The sequence below is a fragment of the Hypoxylon trugodes genome (genome assembly GCF_022578975.1).
Source record: "Hypoxylon trugodes strain CBS 135444 unplaced genomic scaffold F4822scaffold_4, whole genome shotgun sequence".
NCBI lineage: Eukaryota > Fungi > Ascomycota > Sordariomycetes > Xylariales > Hypoxylaceae > Hypoxylon > Hypoxylon trugodes.
Genome location: NW_026250019.1, coordinates 751,918 through 771,760, shown reverse-complemented (window position 1 = coordinate 771,760; position 19,843 = coordinate 751,918). Strand labels below are relative to the sequence as shown.

Here is a 19,843-nt window from a genome sequence, read left to right as displayed (position 1 = left end):
GGAACGGTTGGCCGAGATAGATCTGAGTAAAACATAGACATTTCTGCAATAATTGCCTACCTATGGTATGAATGTAGTAACTTGTTGGAACTTTGAATACTAATCCAGGCACATTTCCGACGTTATTTCCTCTGATTAAGTGCCGCGCAATGAGACTCGTAAATACGAGCGTTGGAGATCCACCTCGGCGTTGTATTTTTTTATGGGGGAGTTTAGGGCTGCTATCCATGAGGTATGAGCTGGAGGTATTTAATATTGGCAGTATAATGCGACGATGAGGCTCTGGAGTTCATTCGGATTGGTATAAAAGAGAATATTCGAAAGATTTATATTAATTTACCCCAAGATATGACATTCTTACTGCAGTGTGTAACAATAAGTCTTTCTTTTAGATTCGGAGTTACTTAACGGGAGTACCCGGAGCATCTCATTTATCTTATCAGATCCGGCTCTAATCGGGATATCCGCCCGCGCGGTTGACGGGGCCCCGGTTCGGTGTTTACGTATGTATCTGCGATTATGAACCTCTGACTGGGTAGGCAACAGTCACCGCATCCCGGGATACTACCTGAATTGGTTAGGGTGGTAAACTAGAGATTTAGCAACGTTCCAATGAAGATGGTGGTTCGGGGGGATCAGGACAAAGGGCTATACTAGTGGGGGTGACGCAATGTCGATTATTCGGGTCAGTTTGTCAAACTGCATACCGGATCCTTCCCTTGTTCCTTGACCCTTGATCTTTCTCATATATATGAGTATAGTTATCTATACTTACTCAGGTAAGAAGGCGCGCGGGTAGGTGAATAATATCTTACCTAAACACTTCTACCCTGATACCATGAACTGACTTCTCGACATATATATGTAGGTAATTTCCCTCTACCTTCAGCATCCTCCATTCTTTCTATCCCCCCATCTTCCAGACAAGGACCCCCAAGCCTACTTACACTTCTGTATCGTTCGTTCCCCGCAGTCTCCAAATATTCTGATACATACATCAACCTACTAAGGCACTTACACACAGCCTTATTAATTCATACACTAAACCTCCAAAGCCAACCATCATAAACAGCCATCATGAAGGAGTCAACAACTTACATGTATGCCACCGAAACGCTGGGCGCCAACGTCAGCCAGTATTCTGAGTCCGTTTCACTCAAGCTTCCTCAGCCGCTCTTGGAGTACCATGCCCGCATCTACAAAGACCGCGACGACTCCAACTACATGATCTCGACCTTCGAGGCTCAAGCTTTGATCTTTCTCTCCCGCCTGCTTGGCGCTAAAAGAGGTACGTCTGTACCCCACGCGGCAATCCTCCCAACCAGTAGTGCCGCCGCTCATATATCATATTCCAGCTTCACGTGTGCTCTAATCTCGAAATTGGCCGATTCGCTAATGCAAAGTCTAGTTCTCGAAGTCGGTGTTTATGTTGGGTACTCGGCAAGTACGTAACATTCAATCTCCATCTTTTGCCCCTTTTAGCCTATCGCGGGGGTTATTTCTCCCGAGGCAGGGCTCGCGTCCCCATATTATCTATGTATGCATTTGGAGATGCAGTTACTTACCTATGTTATTATAGTGATCTGGAGTCACGCCATAGGACCCCAAGGCAAGGTAACGGGTCTTGAATTTAGCGAAGAGTATGCTCAGTTGGCACGAGAAGCCGCCAAGGAAAACGGATATGAGAATATTGAGATCCATGTTGGACCCGCTGCTGAAACGTAAGTTGGATTCCTTCTTTGAGCCGATCCTAGATTCTGAGATAGTCATACTTATATCTCTTCCCCTCTCACGCACCGTTTCTTTCTTCTCTTTTCTTTCATTCGGGGAGAAATGAATTAATCCGCCACCTAGTCTCCCGACACTCGCCAATCCCCCGGAGCCCTATGACATTGTCTTCCTAGACGCAGACAAGACGGGTTACCCAGGATACTTAAACAAGATCCTAGAGCTGTCGGCGCCGGGCGCCAAGAACCGGCTCGTCCGACCTGGCGGTATCATCATCGCAGATAACGCGCTCCGCCGCGGTCTAGTCGCTGATTCATCCTCGGATAATCCGTGGAGACCCGCCGATTTCGAAAACGCATGGGAAAAACAAGCTGTTACCGCTTTGCGCGAGTACAACGAAATCGCTGCTGAGAACCCGCGCTTGGAGACGTTTTTGATTCCTCTCTGGGATGGGGTTCACTTGATCAGACTGCTTGACTAAAGGGTTGATGAAAAGTCGCCGTCGTTGGCGTAGAATGTACCTGCCTGGTTATTGGGAGACGCGTGTTTATATGACATGTGATTTATCAGAGCGCGGCGTTCAACAAGCCCGTCTTTACATATGTATGCAAGATGCATCTGGACTGGCTGTGGTACATGGGTACGGGACATACATACCCGCCACCCTGTTATGTAGAAAGCCGCATTGCCCACTCTTTAGGAACGTCCGAAGACCAATCAATATAACGCGTTGACATACACACTTTTTTGCTTTTGCTTTTGGCGTAGGTCATCAGGTCATGTCGTGTTACATACCCTTGGAAGATCGGAATTCACCAACCCTTCCTTATGTCTTGGCAGGAGAGCTGTAGATCATGCAATGGGGCGATTGCTGAAAAGTTCCAACAGGCTACTAGGTCGCGGGATGATCCTACTACTACATCATAGCCAATTAGATTCTAGATATCGCCTAATGCATACTGCTTCCGGCAAATGCTCTTCCCCGTACGTAGTTTCCACCAATGAGATGCGCGAGAGTGAATGTTACCGCGTAGCATGTTTGTTAGTTCCCGCTCCCGCTGAAGAGTGCTGAAGAGTCTGCTGAGGATAATCTAAGGCTTACACAATACTCACATAACTATTGTGCTGCTAACTTGTAACTTACCTGGGTGTATAATTACTCCTACATAACACCAATCTTCCCACCGCAACGTTAAGAAATGATCTCATCAATAGTCCAAATCCTTATCTTGCTAACCCCAGTCTCCCGCCCCCAGTGCCAATTTCATCGCTGACTCCTTGGCTCCAGCCGCACGAACCAGGGGGGATTCGATAGGCTAGGTATGATCGTCGACCGCGCCGCTCAGCACCAGGGGCCGTTGGTTTTGGCGGTTCCTGCATCCTGCGCTGATTGAAATTTGTATGGCTAGGTATGCCGGTACGTTGGAATATGGTAGGTACATAGGTGAGCTGATTCCCCGGATTCGGGTTTCGAGAGCGAAAATCGACTCTTATGAAAAGTTTCGATGAGCGATTGACGTTTCTATTTCTTTCTTTTCCTCTCCGTTCTTCGTTCATGCTAGAGGTTGTTACTTGCGTAACGAACGGGCTTGTGTAAAGCGCATTTGCTTGTCGCTCGCATTTGCATGACTAGGTATTTTAGATAGAAGTGCCTATCTATGGCGTAAATCTCAACAAGGAAAAGAGGGTATACAAAACCGATAGAAAACGCCCCTCTACTCCTGCATCGCGACAATGCCATCCATCCCGAAAGTCCCTGAAATTAGCGACCCAGTCCCCGAACCGCCTCCCATCTCCAGCGGGGAAAGACCAACAGGCCAGGGTCCAGATCCGGGACAAGAACAAGGACCCTCCTCCCAATTCGGCGATACTAAACCCGATCCCACTGAGCCCGATACTTCGAATCCGGACCCAACGAGTCCTAGTGAACCAAAGAATACGAAGGATGTAGATTGGGGCGATCTCGCGGATCAAGCTAGTAACCTGGACGGTAACAATGGGGATACGAGTAGTGGTAATGGGAATACAGGCTCGGGAACGGGACAGCAGCCTCCAAGAATAGGAACGGGTACCGGTCCTCCTATCGCAGCTGCGACATCTGAACCTACACCTACTACTCCCCCGAGTCCTCCGCCGCAAGGGTTACCGCCGTGGGGTATTCCGGTAATAGTAGTCGCGAGCGTGATCGGCGCTTTGCTACTCGCGGGCCTAGCGTTATTTTTCATGCGCAGACGGAAACAGAAGAAATTAAGAAAAGAAGAAATTGCAGAAGACGAAAGGGAAAGGGATACAGTGTATCATGCGCAGGTCGCGGCGTATAGGAAGTTAGAGCAGATGGAGAGCTCGAGGGCGGAGGATAGTGATACGGAGGGAAGAGGTGGGATGTATGAGGAAGGTATAGGATCGATTAGGGGAGGAGGGAGGGGAGTGAATGGTGATGGTGTGAGTATTGAGATGCCGGTACGAACGCATACGTTTGAGAGTGGGAATGTATCGGTGAATAGTCTGGCACCTGCGACTACGCAACTTGCGAGGAGTAGCTCGGTGGTCTCGAGTTTGACGTCTTCGTCTAGAGGCACACAGGGGCAAGGTCGGTATGAGAGGATAGATGCCCCGCCGTCGCCATTGTCTGATAGGAGTCCCGAGACAGACGCACCGCCGTATATGTGGACGCCACAGAATTTATCGAGAGCAGGGACGGGGGATACGGGGAGAGGACTAAGGGTGGAATCGAATATTCCGTCAATTTTGAGACCAGGTTCGACGCGACCGGGGACACAAGGGGGTGGAGGTTGACGTTGATGTCGCGGTAGATAAAGGAAATTTTACGTGTGAGATGAGAATCGGATAAGACAGCGAAGGAATTAATGATGTTGAGGGCTAGATCACGTTTTTAGGGGTATGAAAGCTGAAGATATCGCTCTAAGGCGATATGGACTATTGGACAGTAGCAAGATGCTGGACCACTTCACGTATTTTTACTCATTCATGAGGTATATATTAGGAATTGGGGAGCGTTGTAACGATATCTATAGAGAAGCTACGCAGATACTTTCAAATAAGATGAAATTAGAAATATCCAGACGGCGCAATAGTAATTTCGACGGTCGTACTTCTCCCGCTCAATTATAAAGGCCGTCTGTATTCAAGTATACGATTGTTCGAGACACTTTCTAGAGGTCCTAACTAATCGCTAAAAGGTGCTACTGTAGCAGCCGTTAGTTTCCATGGGTTCGCCGGAGTATAAGTGACTCCAGTCCGTGACATTGTCAAAGAGACCCGACGTACCTGCATTTAGCATCTTACTAAGACCTCTAAAGTGTATTATCGACATAGGCATCAGGTCAATAGAGTCTGAGCGTCCCGACAGCGAAATATAATATTTCTTCAATAAGACGTTTATAAAACCTCAACCAGCCTGAGTAGATGCAGGTGCGTAGGATGTCGGTGTATTCCATCATACGACCCAACTCACTTTGAAGCGGCATTCAAAAGCACCGCTCTCGACTTGTATGGCGTTTGTTCGGGAGGTTATCCTTGGCATCTACGATCTTGACTCACCTTTTAGTATCAGGAGATATTTATTCCTGGTACATTTGACTTAACCTGTTACTCCAGAACTATTTGAGTGTGGCGTCTGAAACGCGCCGTTCATCGACCTAATGAGTAACGGTTCCCGTTTTCCCGTTGCTCCCGTTCTAACCCAAGCACAAGCCAACAAACGTCCACTCAATGTGGGTTACATCAAGAAGCATCAATGTAGGTAGATATGCAGCGGTAAATTTGACAGCCGACTTCCCACATAGCGGACATCCGGGGTAATTATCGTGCTCCCGAGCGGCCGTGCGCACGTCAACTCAACCTAGAAGGCATATCTGTAACATTTGCGTCCACGTCAGGAATACTCTCCTGAGTTCATAGAGGTAAACCTTTTGGCCATGGATCGCGGCGGGTTTTATCAGTGGTTGCCGTCTTGGCTCATGGTTGGCGCTGCGTGTCTTTTCGTACTAAAAGAGGGAGGCAGCCATCAAATATTGCCATCGACTCCCTCTTAAAAGAAGCAGTGGTTGCCCGAAGCCTAGAAACTTGCTCACCATGTGTTTCAGTCCTCATTGTCTAATTCCTCGCTCTAATACCTAATCTTATGCTCTCCTCTTTGAAAGCTCGCCCCTGCCAACATAGAGTTCTTTACCAAGAGCGATGCGAAGGGGACGCTTCCCTCTGCTCATCGTGCTGGCCCAGGCCACAGGGTCGTTGGCGAAGACGGTGAGCTACGACTGGAATGTGACTTGGGTCTTTGCGAGTCCGGATGGGTTCAGTAGGCCAGTCATTGGAATCAATGGCGAATGGCCATGTCCAAAGATAGAAGCCAACATTGGCGACTTCGTTAGCATCAACTTGAACAACCAATTAGGGAATGAGACTACTGGTCTCCATTTTCATGGCATCAACCAAATAAGTACCAATGCCATGGACGGCGCTGTCGGTGTGAATCAATGTCCACTGCCTCCAGGTCATTCCGTCAAATACCGGTTCCTTGTAAGTAAGACTCAATAATGATACTCTATGAAGAGGGAAACATACGACTAACTATGGATGTAAACAGGCCGATGCGGCAGGGACCTTCTGGTGTGAGTTAAGCGAGTTATAATATCGTACTGCCCTATCTTACTGATAATGGTGCGAAAGATCACTCACATGATATGGGTCAATATCCCGATGGCCTTCGCGGACCACTCATTATCCACGATTCCGAGGATCCTTATAAAGACAACTATGATGAAGAATTCGTCATTACCCTTTCTGACTGGTAAGCTGGATGGAGTATACACTCGGAGTGAGTGAACTCATATGGGTGGGTTACTTACACATGAGTCAGGTATCGAGATCAAACACCAACACTCATGACAACAATGATAAATCCCAATAATACCGACTTCGCTCCTCCACTTCCGAATGCTACTCTCGTCAACGACGGCGGCAATAGCCACATATCAGTTAAGGCAGGGAGAACTTACCGTATCCGCTTTATCAATTGGTCTGCGATGTTCTCAACCTTTGTTTATTTCCCCGATTTCGACATGGATGTCATTATGATTGATGCATCATATGTGAAGAGACAAGCCGCGAAACAATTGCGCATTTCTGCGGCTCAAAGATTCGACGTCTTGGTAACGGTTCCTGATGATGCCGATAAGAATTACCCATATCTTGTCGTTTTGGACGTCAATCAAGATTTCGCTGCGGCAGAGCCCGTGAGACCTATTCTATATCCGTTTAACGTTACAGGTTATTTAGTCACGAACGACGACAAGGATAAAAACGAAACGATCGTCGTCGATAAATTCGAACCCTTCGACGACACAACTTTCGCGCCACACGACGATGAAGGCGTATATGGCCCAGTGGATAAGCAATGGGTGTTGAATTTCGACTACTGCTTCGATGTTAACGGGTATCCTAGAGCATGTTTCAACGATACAACTTACATAGCACAGAAAGTCCCCGCTCTATATTCCGCCGCCTCACTAGGCGATAATAATACAGAGACAGAAGCATATGGCCAGATCGGCGCTTTCACCGTCGATTACGGTGAAATCCTAGAGATCGTCATCAACAACCAAAACGATGCAATCCACCCATTCCATCTGCACGGACATCAATTCCAAGTCCTCGCACGTCCGGACAGCGACGCGGGGAACTGGAGTGCTGATGCACGTATCAATGATATACCGCCTAGACGGGATGTAGTTGCCATCAACCCCAAATCGTACGCGGTATTCCGCATCAAGGCCGACAACCCAGGGGTATTCCTGTTACATTGCCACGTGGAATGGCACGTTGAGATGGGATTAAGCGCCACGCTCCTCGAGGCGCCGGATAGGCTTCGCAATTACTCAATCCCGCAGGATCACCTCGATGCGTGTGAAGCTATGGGAATACCTACTACCGGTAATGCGGCGGGCAATGAAGAGTGGGATAATACCGAGGGCTTCGTTACGGTGCCCCCCACCGACTATACCGGGTAAGATATTGCGAGATCTCTTCGTATGCCCGATGCGCATAATTTACAGTGCTGACGTATTGTGTAGCTCTTTGTATTCTGAAACGACTTGAGAGGCGGATTGGAGGTGGCGGATTGCGCCTGAAGCCTCTCTTCGGCGTTGGCGTTTGGTCATTTCAGGTGTTTCCATATTCTCAAGATGATCCTTACTACTTGAGGCTTCATACTCGGTGTAATACCTACATATGAGAGCGGCGAAAGAGTTGTGGCATGTCGGCGAGTATGTACGTTGACTACTGTGGTTTAGCAGCATCTGTGTTGGCTGTAGCCCTATGCCTGGTCAATTTGGACATTTCTTTTTTGAAACATACGCGTATAGTATCTAGTGAGGCGAACGATAGCCTGCCAGGACTAAAGATGCAGTTTAGGACTTGGCCTTACCTGGGTATTCATCTAGGTGGGTGTGTTTACCCTAATAATATCCTCACCCCATCCCACGATCTATCAGATAAAACGCAGCTAAGCGAAATCGAGGCTGCCTGCTTGCTTAGAAATAATTTGAAACGTCGAATCCTTCTGTGATGCCGTGCTATGACTCTTGCATAGGTTGTGCTCGCCTAACCCATTCTCTGGGTCGACCAGGGAGCGGGAATGCTCGCGTGCGCAGCCTGACTCAGTGGCGGACGCCCTCCCGTGTTAGAGTACGTCATGGTAGACCGTTCTGCGCAGTTCGGAGTATCATCGCGTCTTTAGATATTCCCAACATTGAGATAGACCCCTGAGCGAAGGAATTAGGCTCGGTATGCCGTGAAGGCTTGGGACGTCGTAGACTGCTTCGGCGTTGCTTAGAAATCCCTTACTTATTAAGCCGGTGAGCATTGGAAACGTGTTTCCCTAACAGCCCAATTGAATGGCGCCGGCGCCCCAAACCAATGGGGCTTTAAAGCAGGTACGGTGTTGTATTAGCGTCTGGGGAATGTGTCCGTTATCACAGTTTCGGATTGATAATTAGCCCTAAGGCTGACGTTTAGAAGATGTGAGCGGTCTCGGCTCTCGCGGAATAGATGCTAGCTTGCCGATGCGCCCATCTTCAGGGCTTGATTGCGGGAGGCGATGCTTGTTACACGAGGAATGTCATCCTAGCTCATGCTTAACTCAGCACTTTAAATGATTACTACTACTTTTCTTTTTCTCCGCTTGGGCCCATACGATAAATGCAAATGCAGGATTCGGCACTACGCATGGTAAGCAGGGAATGGGGCGATCCACTGGAAGAGAGAGAACCTGGGAGAGTTCTCCACGGGAAACAAAGACAGACAGCTTTTGACAGCAACCGTCAGACTGGGGTTCCCTTGGTCCGAGTCCGAGACGGGCATGAATGCTCAGGTTTTGGAGTTGGGGGGACGCCACTACCTTGAACGCCCGATACGAGGCTGGGTGAACTCTGGGTGGTGGTACCCTTAGTCCTGCACGCCGAAAGACCCTGAGGGACGACGCAGATGACTATATTGGCCCAATAATTGCTTCGGATGACTTGATTATACCGTCAGGATGTAAATCGAATCCGATTAAGTTGCGGATGTTTGCGGATGCACCTCTTGATTTGCCGTCGATTGAGTTTATACTCACGAAGAGAACTTGTAGAGTGTTGGCTGCAGGTAGGATCATCTTGGCAGTTAGGCTAATAGTTCCTGCAAGATGAGATAGACTAACATATCGTATACTGCACAAGAGTATACAATCTACTCTGTACGAGAATTTGCTGACCGAAGTATGGCCGATTTGACATCACTCTCTGAGCCCTACGCGCATACGCGGTGAGATACGATAAATCTGATATCGTCAATTTTTCTTTTAATCAGCAAAGGTAGGTGGTAGGTGCTTAGGGCTAACTGGTCAGGGATTAATGGGACGAAACAGATCTCTGGTCTAGAGCCTCGACTCGGACATAAAGGGACCTGTGACTCGTCGGGTCGTGCGAGGGGTGGGCTGCTACGAGGATTAGGCCGTACCCGGCAGAGGTGCAGACACCCACATGCAACGTCCTACCGGTCGTCGATGTGTACAAATCTCTAAGCTGACTTATAGCGCTCTACCAAATGAATGGTTGCGCTTCCATCAGTAGAAGGCATTGTCGCTTGCATGTTGCACTAACAAGGGACCAATTCGGGCCCCACGATGACAGCATATCCTGTGATACGCTTACCTGAATGATAAAGCTCTGCTAGGAAATCAACATGCATGATGAAGCTGGCTCAGCGCATCTGGGGTGAGAACTGTACGATAATGGATCGGAGGTCCGAGTCCTTACAACCTATCGCCAATGGCCAGACCGATCGTTCTATTTCCAATCATTTTTCACCACAATCATTCATCGATGTGATATAGTCCGGATGAGAAAGATAATGTGGTCATATCGATGATGAAATCGAGGCTTGTCAACCGTGAGAACTAGTTACTGACCGGGGCAGGAAGCGGATCGTCGACTGTCGAATACAATCTGCATCGGAGTGAAATATTCGTATCGCAGGAGGGAGTGTATATTACGGAAATAAGTTACTTTAAGTAGAATGAAGAAAAGATCGTGAGATGTTGAAAAGTTGGAGAAGGTTCACAGTACAACATTGTAACATTCAATGTTGTATGGAGTTTTACTGGGCTTAGCTCTTATCCCACGTGGTAAGGGCTACTTCACGAGTACGATGGTACGAGATTATCTTGACGTATCACGAATTTGTTTGACTTGGAATAACGTTACTCCGGGGTCGTTTAGAGTCAATAGCTACGATGGAAAGCTCAATCCAATCTTAGATTTAGAGTTTTCATCTATGAATACAAGGTTTATACTTGTATGGACGTTGGCTAAAAGCACAAGTTGCACATGTATCTCTGGTCCTCCTTAGGTACATATGTACTTGAGTAAATGTGACAAAACGAAGCTACACAGCATGAGGCACTGTATTTCGAATTGTTTATATTTTTTTGGTATCCACCTGTACAATCGAAAATATGGAATATCCTGGCTATCAAGTTTAAGCGAGATAAATAACAATTATATCATTAATGCTAGATAGAACCTTCAGGGTGAGTTGAATGAGATTATTTAGATCTACGAAACTATAAAGCTTAAAGAAAGAGGTATGTTCCAAGTTTCAATTTTCAATGTTGCCAGTACAAAAACAATAAATGGAATTTATTCCCATAGATCGATGATCGATGATCGATCCTTAATGTTAGTACCTAGGTAAGTACCTAGGCGTTCCTTTAGGAGGGGTCGACTAGGTACTTACCCAGGGATATTCATTTAATAGTGGCATGATAATGCGATAAGACGCATCCGTCTATACCTGGTAATTTCAAACTATGTAGCGCCCGTGCCGGATAAGATACGACCCGGGAGCGTGGAAAGCGGAATGCAGTCTGAATGGTCCAAAGACGAGGAAAGTACAAGGGGACACCAGCAGGAAGCGCATCTACTGCATTTTTAGTGGGTTGGGGTGGGATTTTTATCTCTTCTCCTCCAGCTACTTCTCATTTCTTCCAACTTCAACTTCACATGGAACAAATTGGACTATGCAACACGCAACCAATATGTCAAACAAATACTTCCCAGCCCTCACGGACATCGCCAGATCTGGAATTAAACTTCTGGCATCCTCCATTATCACGTTCATACCCCTGTGTCTTTACTCAAATTGGTCTAGCTTAGTCCGTGGGTACCGGCATGCCGCTGCGGGCCATCGTGTTGACCACAGACAAATAGGTTAGGTATGCCGCTGAAAATCCATGCGCAATGCACATGCCAGACCCAGAACATCTTGAGAGTTCCATTGTTTAGGTGGAATTCCGAGACAGTGGTGAGAGACATTGTACACATTTGTACATGCCCTCCCTGCCATCGCAAGACATGCCAACCTACATAGTCTCGGTCGTACTCGATACCAACTCGTCAGTGGCGGGCCCTATATCTGCTAGCCTCTAGGTAGTGAACGGGTCGAGATGAGTACCTTAGGCTAGACTGTATGGAGTATGGTTCTAAATGCGGCTCCCTCTGCATCGTTGCCGCCACATCTACCTCTATCGCTGATGCCTTGCTTGCTCGTTCGGTGGCTCAATCCATGCTAGTAGTACGTGTCGATAAGAAGGATCCGAAAGGCCTGAAGAAGTATCTATCGACTGCCTTAACCTATTGTAAGACTGGGATTTTGGGCCGGGGGTTCATAGGATTGGTTGGCTTCCACTATACGTCTTTCATGCTATGTGTATCGGCTGGCGTGTGGCGTCAGAATCGCTCACAATTTCCTCTAGTGAGACATAATGATTCCTCTACAGTGGACTTGGTCTCATGTCGCCCTCTATAATATTCCCTTTTTCATACATTTTTTCTTATTTTCGTGGTGGGGTTCGCTGAATACGGTACAGTCTTTCTCGTTCCCGTTCGACCTGATGTGCGCCAGAAGCTTACTGGCCTGCACTTCTCGGCGGACATCCCCAACGGTCCAGTATCAATGACCCACCATTTGGCGTCTAAGTAAGATTACGAAAAAAAGATACATTCAATACCCGGAAGCAGAGAGTACACATGTCCTCCCATACGCAGTTTACAGGGCGCTATACCTTTTACGTGCCAGATTCCCTAGGCTCTGTCAGTAGCACGCGCGAGGGAGCCTCAAGTTGGTTCGAATTAGTCAGGGCAATAGAAACTATACACCGAATATTATAGGTCCGCTATTAGATCGTCCAGGTATGTAATGGCTGGGAATGAGAATTATGCTGACAATTCCCAAGCCGTTCGGTTCGAAGGATCGATCTAGATGTTTACGGCTTGTCTCCTGTCGCAACCAATACTTCCCGGACAAGACATGGAATATCCACCTAAGCTGGGTGGCAGCCCTATCACCCAATTACTCTCTCCTAAAAGGGAAATATAATGCTTATCGCCCAAAACCTTCGGTCACCGAGAATCGAACGATGCCGGACTAATTGGAAGTACTGTATTGGGACCAGGGAGTGAACTCACAGTTTCCCTCTGCATGCACCCCCTGTCTCTCAGACGTGAGTCCTGGGGTATTCTGATAGATACCACACATGGGATTAGGCACTGCCTTGGTGTTATATTTAGTTCAGTCTAGCTCATTTGAGTGGTGTGGTGTTGATCTGATATATATAAGTGAAAGACACCTCGGCCACCGCCTTAGGCTTGGAAGATCTCAACCAGCAAACAGATACCTGCCTCATCCATCACCAACAAAGATGGCGGACCAGATGGCGTTTCTCCTCTTTGGAGACCAGTCCCTCGACACACATGGTTTCCTAGCCGACTTTTACAGACGAGGAAACCCGAGCATCCTATCGAAAGAATTCCTTCGTCTGGCCGGCGATGCTTTAAGAGACGAGATAGATCGGCTCCCTCGAGGAGAACGACGGTTCATCCCAATATTCCGAACCTTGCAACAACTTAACGAGAGATACCATGCCCAAACAATCAAGTTCCCTGGGATTGACAGTGCTTTACTATGTGTAGCACAGTTGGCACATTACATCGAGTATGAAACCTAAGCAAGCTCTTACTATTATGATGATAGACGTTTACTTACATAGTTGGATAGCCGTTCCGAAAAAGAGTACGAAGATGTTACGAGCCACAGGAACACAAAACTTTCAGGGCTTTGCACTGGCCTCTTCGCCGCAACGGCCATTGCCTCGAGTTATTCACTTTCTACACTCATCCCAATTGCCGTTCAGGTCGTCTTGATGGCATTCAGGACAGGGTCACACGTAGCTTCGTTAGCAGAAAGACTTAGCCCATCGACTGAGAAGTCAGAGAGTTGGACGTACGTTCTCCCTGCTGCTAAAGAGGCAGAAGCGAAATCCATACTAGCAGAATTTCATAAATCGGAGGTGAGCTATTCTAAACCATTATTACTATTATTCACAAGATCTAATCTTTCTCAAGGGAATATCACATGCTGCACAAGCTTATGTCAGCGCCGTCTCCGCGAACAACATCGCGATATCTGGTCCGCCAGCAACATTACAGTCTCTATTCAGGAAGGATGTCTTCGAATCGAGGCCTACAGCTATTCCAGTGTATGGTCCTTACCATGCGTCACATTTACACGGGTTAGTAGACATAAGGAAGATGCTTCGACTTGATGACGAGGCTGTTACGGAAGCTTTAGCGGGATCTAAACCTCGAAGCGTTGTTATGTCCTGTGTCACCGGCGCTCCATTCCCCGAGACGGACACCAAATCACTTCTCACAGCTGTGGTTCACGAAATTCTTAATGAACCCTTGATTTTCCATAAGACTCTGAGCGGAAACGCCAACGAGGCAAGGGGATTTAATGGATCTCGAGTTTTAGTGATCCCATATGGCCCAACGCAGGCTGCGAGTACGTTAGCTGGCGTTTTACGGTCGCAAACAAAATCAGAAGTTATACTTAGACCGCCTCCGCAAGTTTCTCGCGAGACAACGGCGACCTCAATTGGGAACCATGGATCTTCGGGTCACTGTAAGCTGGCGATCGTCGGCATGGCTGGTCGTTTTCCAGATTCAGCTAGCCACGAAGCGCTCTGGGAATTGCTCGAAAAGGGTATAGATGCTCATCGCGTCGTCCCAGCCGATCGATTCCCCGTCGAAACTCACGTCGACCCGACCGGGAAGGCGATAAACACAAGCCACACGCCATATGGCAACTGGATTGAAAACCCAGGTTACTTCGACCCGCGGTTTTTCAACATGTCGCCTCGTGAGGCTCTTCAGACGGATCCGATGCAGCGTATGGCGTTGACGACTGCTTATGAAGCTCTCGAGATGTCAGGGTATGTACCCAACAGGACACCGTCCACACGATTAGACCGGATCGGTACCTTTTACGGTCAGACCTCCGATGACTGGCGTGAAATCAACGCCGCCCAAGAGGTCGACACGTATTACATTACGGGTGGCGTCCGAGCGTTTGGACCGGGTAGGATCAACTACCACTTCGGTTTCAGCGGTCCTAGTTTGAACATAGACACAGCTTGTTCATCTAGTGCTGCGGCGCTTCAAGTTGCCTGCACAGCCTTAAGGTCGAAGGAGTGCGACACAGCTATCGTTGGTGGGCTGTCTTGCATGACGAATTCAGATATTTTCTCAGGTTTAAGCCGTGGGCAGTTCCTTTCAAAAGAGCACAATTGTAACACTTTCGACAATGATGCGGATGGGTATTGCCGAGCCGACGCATGTGCCTCTGTAATTGTTAAGCGACTCGACGATGCCGTGGCGGACAAGGACAATATCCTCGCAGTCATTCTCGGTTCTCAGACGAACCATTCCGCAGATGCAATTTCCATCACTCACCCTCATGGTCCCACCCAATCCATACTGTCTTCATCTATTCTGGATGAGGCCGGTGTAGACCCACTAGATGTGGACTACGTCGAGATGCACGGCACAGGTACTCAAGCTGGTGATGGCACAGAAATGGTCTCTGTCACTGATGTCTTTGCTCCTGCCAACCGACACCGACCTGTAGATAGGCCTCTGTACCTCGGCGCCGTTAAAGCTAATATTGGACACGGCGAAGCTGCTTCTGGTGTTACTGCTCTCATTAAGGTCTTGATGATGCTTAAGAAGAATGCCATCCCTCCCCACATCGGCATCAAGAAAGAGATCAATAAGACCTTCCCGGAGGATCTTGGCGAGCGTGGTGTCAATATTGCTTTCCACAAGACACCCTTCACCAGGAGGGATGGAAAGCCCAGGCGAGTGTTCGTCAACAACTTCAGTGCCGCCGGTGGAAACACTGGTCTCCTACTTGAAGATGGACCTCGCTACAAGACCGCCACTGTTGATCCCCGAAGTCAACACGTTGTCACTGTGACTGCTAAGTCGAAGTCTGCCATGATAAGGAATGCTGAGAACCTTGTTAAGTGGATGGAGGAGAATCCCTCCACATCTGTTTCCCACGTCGCGTACACCACCACTGCTAGAAAGATTCAGCATTACTGGCGCATGAATGTCACCGCCTCCAGTTTAGTCGAGGCCCAAGAAGCTATCAAGGAGCGCCTTAAGTCCAACTTCGTACCCGTTTCTCCTGAACAACCCAAGGTCGCTTTCCTCTTCACCGGCCAAGGTTCCCACTACGCTGGCCTCGGCCGCGACCTCTATGCACACTACTCGATCTTCCGTCAAGCCATCAACGAATACAACCAGCTCGCCCTTATTCATGGCTTCCCCCCGTTCCTATCTCTTATTGATGGAAGTGAGACTGAGGTGCAAAAATTGTCTCCTGTTGTCGTCCAACTTGGACTCGCGTCTTTTGAGATGGCCCTTGCTAAACTTTGGATTTCGTGGGGTATTCAACCCAGTGCTGTTCTGGGTCATAGTCTCGGCGAGTACGCTGCTCTCCACGTAGCAGGCGTCCTATCTGCGAGTGACACCATCTACCTTGTTGGTGCACGCGCTCAGCTTCTCGTAAAGAAATGTACTGCGGGTACTCATTCAATGTTAGCAGTGCAAGGTTCCGTTGAGACTGTTACAGAGGCCCTTGGTCGCAACAATAGAACTGCCAATATCGCTTGCATCAACGGCCCGAGAGAGACGGTCTTGAGTGGTACTTCAACGGAAATATCCGAGATTGCTGAACAACTTGGCAACGCCGGTTTCAAGTGCACTCAGCTTAAGGTGCCTTTCGCCTTCCACTCTCAACAAGTAGAGCCGATATTGGATGATTTCGAGAAGCTTGCGCGCTCTGTTCACTTCGAACAACCCAAGATTCCGGTGATTTCTCCTCTGCATGGCAAGCTTCTTGACGGCGAACCCATCAACCCTGCTTACCTCCGCAACCATGCTCGGGAAGCTGTCGATTTCCTCGGCGGTCTTGTTTCCGCTCAGCAAGCTGGCGTTATCGATGAGAAGACTGTGTGGCTCGAAGTTGGACCTCACCCTGTATGTGCTAACATGGTTAAGGCGGCCTTTGGCGCAAGCACAATTGCTGTCCCAACCTTACGTCGCAACGAGGCTACCTACAAAACCCTCAGCGCGACTCTATGCACATTCCACTCCGCTGGATTGAATATCGACTGGAATGAATTCCACAGGGACTTTGACGCATCAGTTCGACTCTTGGACCTACCTTCTTATTCTTTTGATTTGAAGAATTATTGGTTGCAGTACACGGGTGATTGGTCATTGACCAAGAACCGAGGCGCTTTGGCCGCCCCCACCAAGGCAATTGAACCTAGCAGGCCAACATTATCCACTACTTCCGTCCAAAGAGTTACCAAGGAAGAGTTCAAGGGTGACATCGCCATTCTTGAAACCGAATCTGACTTGGCTGAAGAAAATCTTCGAAAGATCTGTTTGGGACATCGTTGCAATGGCACCACTCTTACTCCGTCAACGCTATATGCTGATATGGCTGAGACAATTTGCGAGTATGCCTACAAGATTCTGCGCCCTGAGACCGAAGACATCGGCATGAACGTCGCCAATTTAGAGGCTATGAAAACTCTTATCTTTGACGCCAAGGCGAAGAGCCAGATTTTGCGCATGAACGTTAAGGTTAATGCTGCCGAGAAGGTTGCCGACATTTCGTGGACAACTGGTGAAGGGGCCCAGAAAGCCGAACATGCTGTTTGCCAAGTATTCTTCGGCGACAAGCAGCAATGGCTTGACGAGTTCGAGCGCGTCGATTATCTTATCAAAGGACGTATTGATGCTCTTAACGCCGCTGAGAAGCGCGGTGAAGCGTCAAAGGTCAGCCGAGGTATTGCTTACAAGCTTTTCACAGCTTTGGTCGATTACTCCCCACAATACCAAGGCATGGAGTCCGTCATTCTTGACAGCAAGACTTGTGAAGCAACCGCAAAGGTTGTTTTCCAAACTACACCAGAGGATGGTGTTTTCCGCACCGCTCCATACTGGATAGATTCTTGCTGCCACATATCTGGCTTTATCGTCAACGGTACCGATGCTGTCGATTCTCGTGAGCAGGTTTACATTTCTCATGGATGGGGCAGCATTAGGTTCGCTGAACGCCTCAGCGCTTCAAAGACCTATACTTCCTACGTCCGTATGCAAAACGTCAAGGGTACTAAGATGATGGCTGGCGACGCGTATATTTTCGACGGTGACAGGCTCATTGGTGTTGGTGGTGATATCCGCTTCCAAGCCATCCCCCGAAAGGTCCTCAACATCGTTCTCCCTCCTCAGGGTGCTGCCGCCGCTGGTGCTGCTCGTCCTACTCCTGCTGCTCAGCCTGCTGCTGCTAAGGCGCCTGTCAAGGAGAAGAAGCAGGTTACTACTTCCAACCTCCCCGCCGTCAATAAGAAGCTCTCCCAAACCTCCGTTGTCTCCCAAGTTATGGATATCGTGTCCAAGGAGACTGGTGTTAGTCACGACGAACTTGCGGATAACATTGCTTTCGCCGACCTTGGCGTCGACTCGTTGATGGGTCTTACTATCAGCGGTCGCCTTCGTGAAGAACTTGAGCTCAACATTGATTCACATGCATTCAACGACCATGCTAGCATTGGCGCCTTCAAGAAGTTCCTTGCTCAATTCGAGACCGCCACAACAAACGTCGTGTCAGAGTCGAGCGGCTCAAGCGGCAGCTCTGACAGCGACGATGATATCGAATCGGACTCTGAAGTCACTACTCCTGGTGAGAGTGACAAGGGTTCGGTCAAGGGCGATGCATCGGCTGATTCTGGAAGCAACAGCGAGCTTCAGCAACTTGTTCGTGAGACTATTTGCACTGAGATGGGTGTTGAAGTTGAGGAAGTCATCGCTGCTCCTGATTTGGCTGCGCTTGGTATGGACTCGCTTATGAGCTTGTCGATCATGGGTATTCTACGTGAGAAGACTGGCCTTAACATTCCCTCCGACTTGTTGGGCCACAACCCCTCTCTTAAGGATATCGAGCGAGCCCTGGGCATCGAGGACAAGCCCAAACGTGCCGCACCTGCTTCAAAGCCTGTCCAGAAAGCGCCTAAGACTAAGGCTGATACAAAGTCTTCGACTAAGGTTGATACCACCGCCGTGGCTAAGGCTGCTTCTGCCGGCGATGCTTACCCCCACCGAAAGGCAACGTCCGTGCTCCTCCAGGGTAACCACCGCACGGCCACTAAGCAACTCTTCATGATCCCCGACGGTAGTGGTAGCGCTACATCCTACACAGAAATCTCCGAGCTCGGCTCAGACGTTGCTGTCTGGGGCATGTTCTCCCCTTTCATGAAGACTCCCGAAGAGTACAAGTGCGGCGTGTATGGTATGGCCACCAAGTTCATTGAGGAAATGAAACGTCGCCAGCCACAGGGTCCCTATGCTGTTTCCGGTTGGTCCGCCGGTGGTGTAATCGCTTACGAGATCGTCAACCAACTCACTAAGGCCGGCGAGGAAGTCTCTCACCTCCTTATTATCGATGCACCCTGCCCCATCACCATCGAGCCATTGCCTGCTGGCCTCCACGCCTGGTTTGCCGAGATTGGACTCCTCGGTGAGGGTGACGGCCCTGAAGCTAAGAAGATCCCATCCTGGCTTCTTCCTCATTTCGCTGCATCAGTCACTGCCTTGTCCAATTACACTGCCGAGCCGATCCCCAAGGATAAGTGCCCCAAGGTCACAACCATCTGGTGTGAAGACGGCGTTTGCAAGTTGCCCACAGACCCACGACCTGACCCTTACCCCACCGGCCATGCCCTCTTCCTCCTTGACAACCGCACGGACTTTGGCCCTAACCGCTGGGACGAATACCTTGACCCCGAGAAAATGACTTTCCGTCACTTGCCCGGCAACCACTTCTCCATGATGCATGGCGACCTTGCGAAGCAATTGGGCGGCTTTTTGAAGGAAGGTATCCACTCTTAAATACTTCCCTTCTCTTGAGACATTCGTTCGCATCTCTACACTTTTGTAGGACCATGTCCCTCACTGTATATAATCTTCCTTCAAGTTCACATTCCTTTCGTTGTCCGGTTTGACATGGCTGATGATGAGTATTCGGGGTCATAATATTATCAAGCTCCCTCCGAGTCGTTATAGGGAGTCGGCGTTATATATGTGTATGGAATGAAAGATCGGGCCTTATCCATAGATGTCTGCTGGTATCGTATCTGTGGGAT

General features: G+C 48.8%; 4 protein-coding genes across 4 annotated transcripts; all 4 read left to right on the top strand.

The window, feature by feature from the left end:
- The first annotated feature begins 599 nt into the window (after positions 1 to 599).
- Positions 600 to 2,375, top strand: F4822DRAFT_201976 (O-methyltransferase family protein). The gene is made up of 5 exons (XM_051453735.1): positions 600 to 864; positions 974 to 1,288; positions 1,409 to 1,444; positions 1,580 to 1,721; positions 1,855 to 2,375. The coding sequence occupies exons 2-5, from the start codon at positions 1,078 to 1,080 to the stop codon at positions 2,207 to 2,209; spliced, it is 744 nt and encodes a 247-aa protein (XP_051315238.1). The 5' UTR covers positions 600 to 864; positions 974 to 1,077; the 3' UTR covers positions 2,210 to 2,375.
- A 465-nt stretch (positions 2,376 to 2,840) lies between these two features.
- F4822DRAFT_398440 (uncharacterized protein) lies at positions 2,841 to 4,809 on the top strand. The gene has a single exon (XM_051457693.1). It carries the CDS (start codon positions 3,463 to 3,465, stop codon positions 4,522 to 4,524), a length of 1,062 nt encoding a protein of 353 aa, XP_051315237.1. The 5' UTR covers positions 2,841 to 3,462; the 3' UTR covers positions 4,525 to 4,809.
- A 1,119-nt stretch (positions 4,810 to 5,928) lies between these two features.
- F4822DRAFT_442753 (putative ferroxidase) lies at positions 5,929 to 8,158 on the top strand (the record flags this gene model as incomplete). The annotated part of the gene is made up of 5 exons (XM_051463026.1): positions 5,929 to 6,267; positions 6,335 to 6,359; positions 6,418 to 6,538; positions 6,608 to 7,753; positions 7,821 to 8,158. The coding sequence occupies 5 exons, from the start codon at positions 5,929 to 5,931 to the stop codon at positions 7,843 to 7,845; spliced, it is 1,656 nt and encodes a 551-aa protein (XP_051315236.1). The 3' UTR covers positions 7,846 to 8,158.
- Positions 8,159 to 12,985: 4,827 nt separating this feature from the next.
- F4822DRAFT_427810 (polyketide synthase) lies at positions 12,986 to 19,589 on the top strand (the record flags this gene model as incomplete). The annotated part of the gene is made up of 3 exons (XM_051460800.1): positions 12,986 to 13,278; positions 13,342 to 13,633; positions 13,689 to 19,589. 3 exons carry the CDS (start codon positions 12,986 to 12,988, stop codon positions 19,587 to 19,589), a joined length of 6,486 nt encoding a protein of 2,161 aa, XP_051315235.1.
- Positions 19,590 to 19,843: the final 254 nt, after the last annotated feature.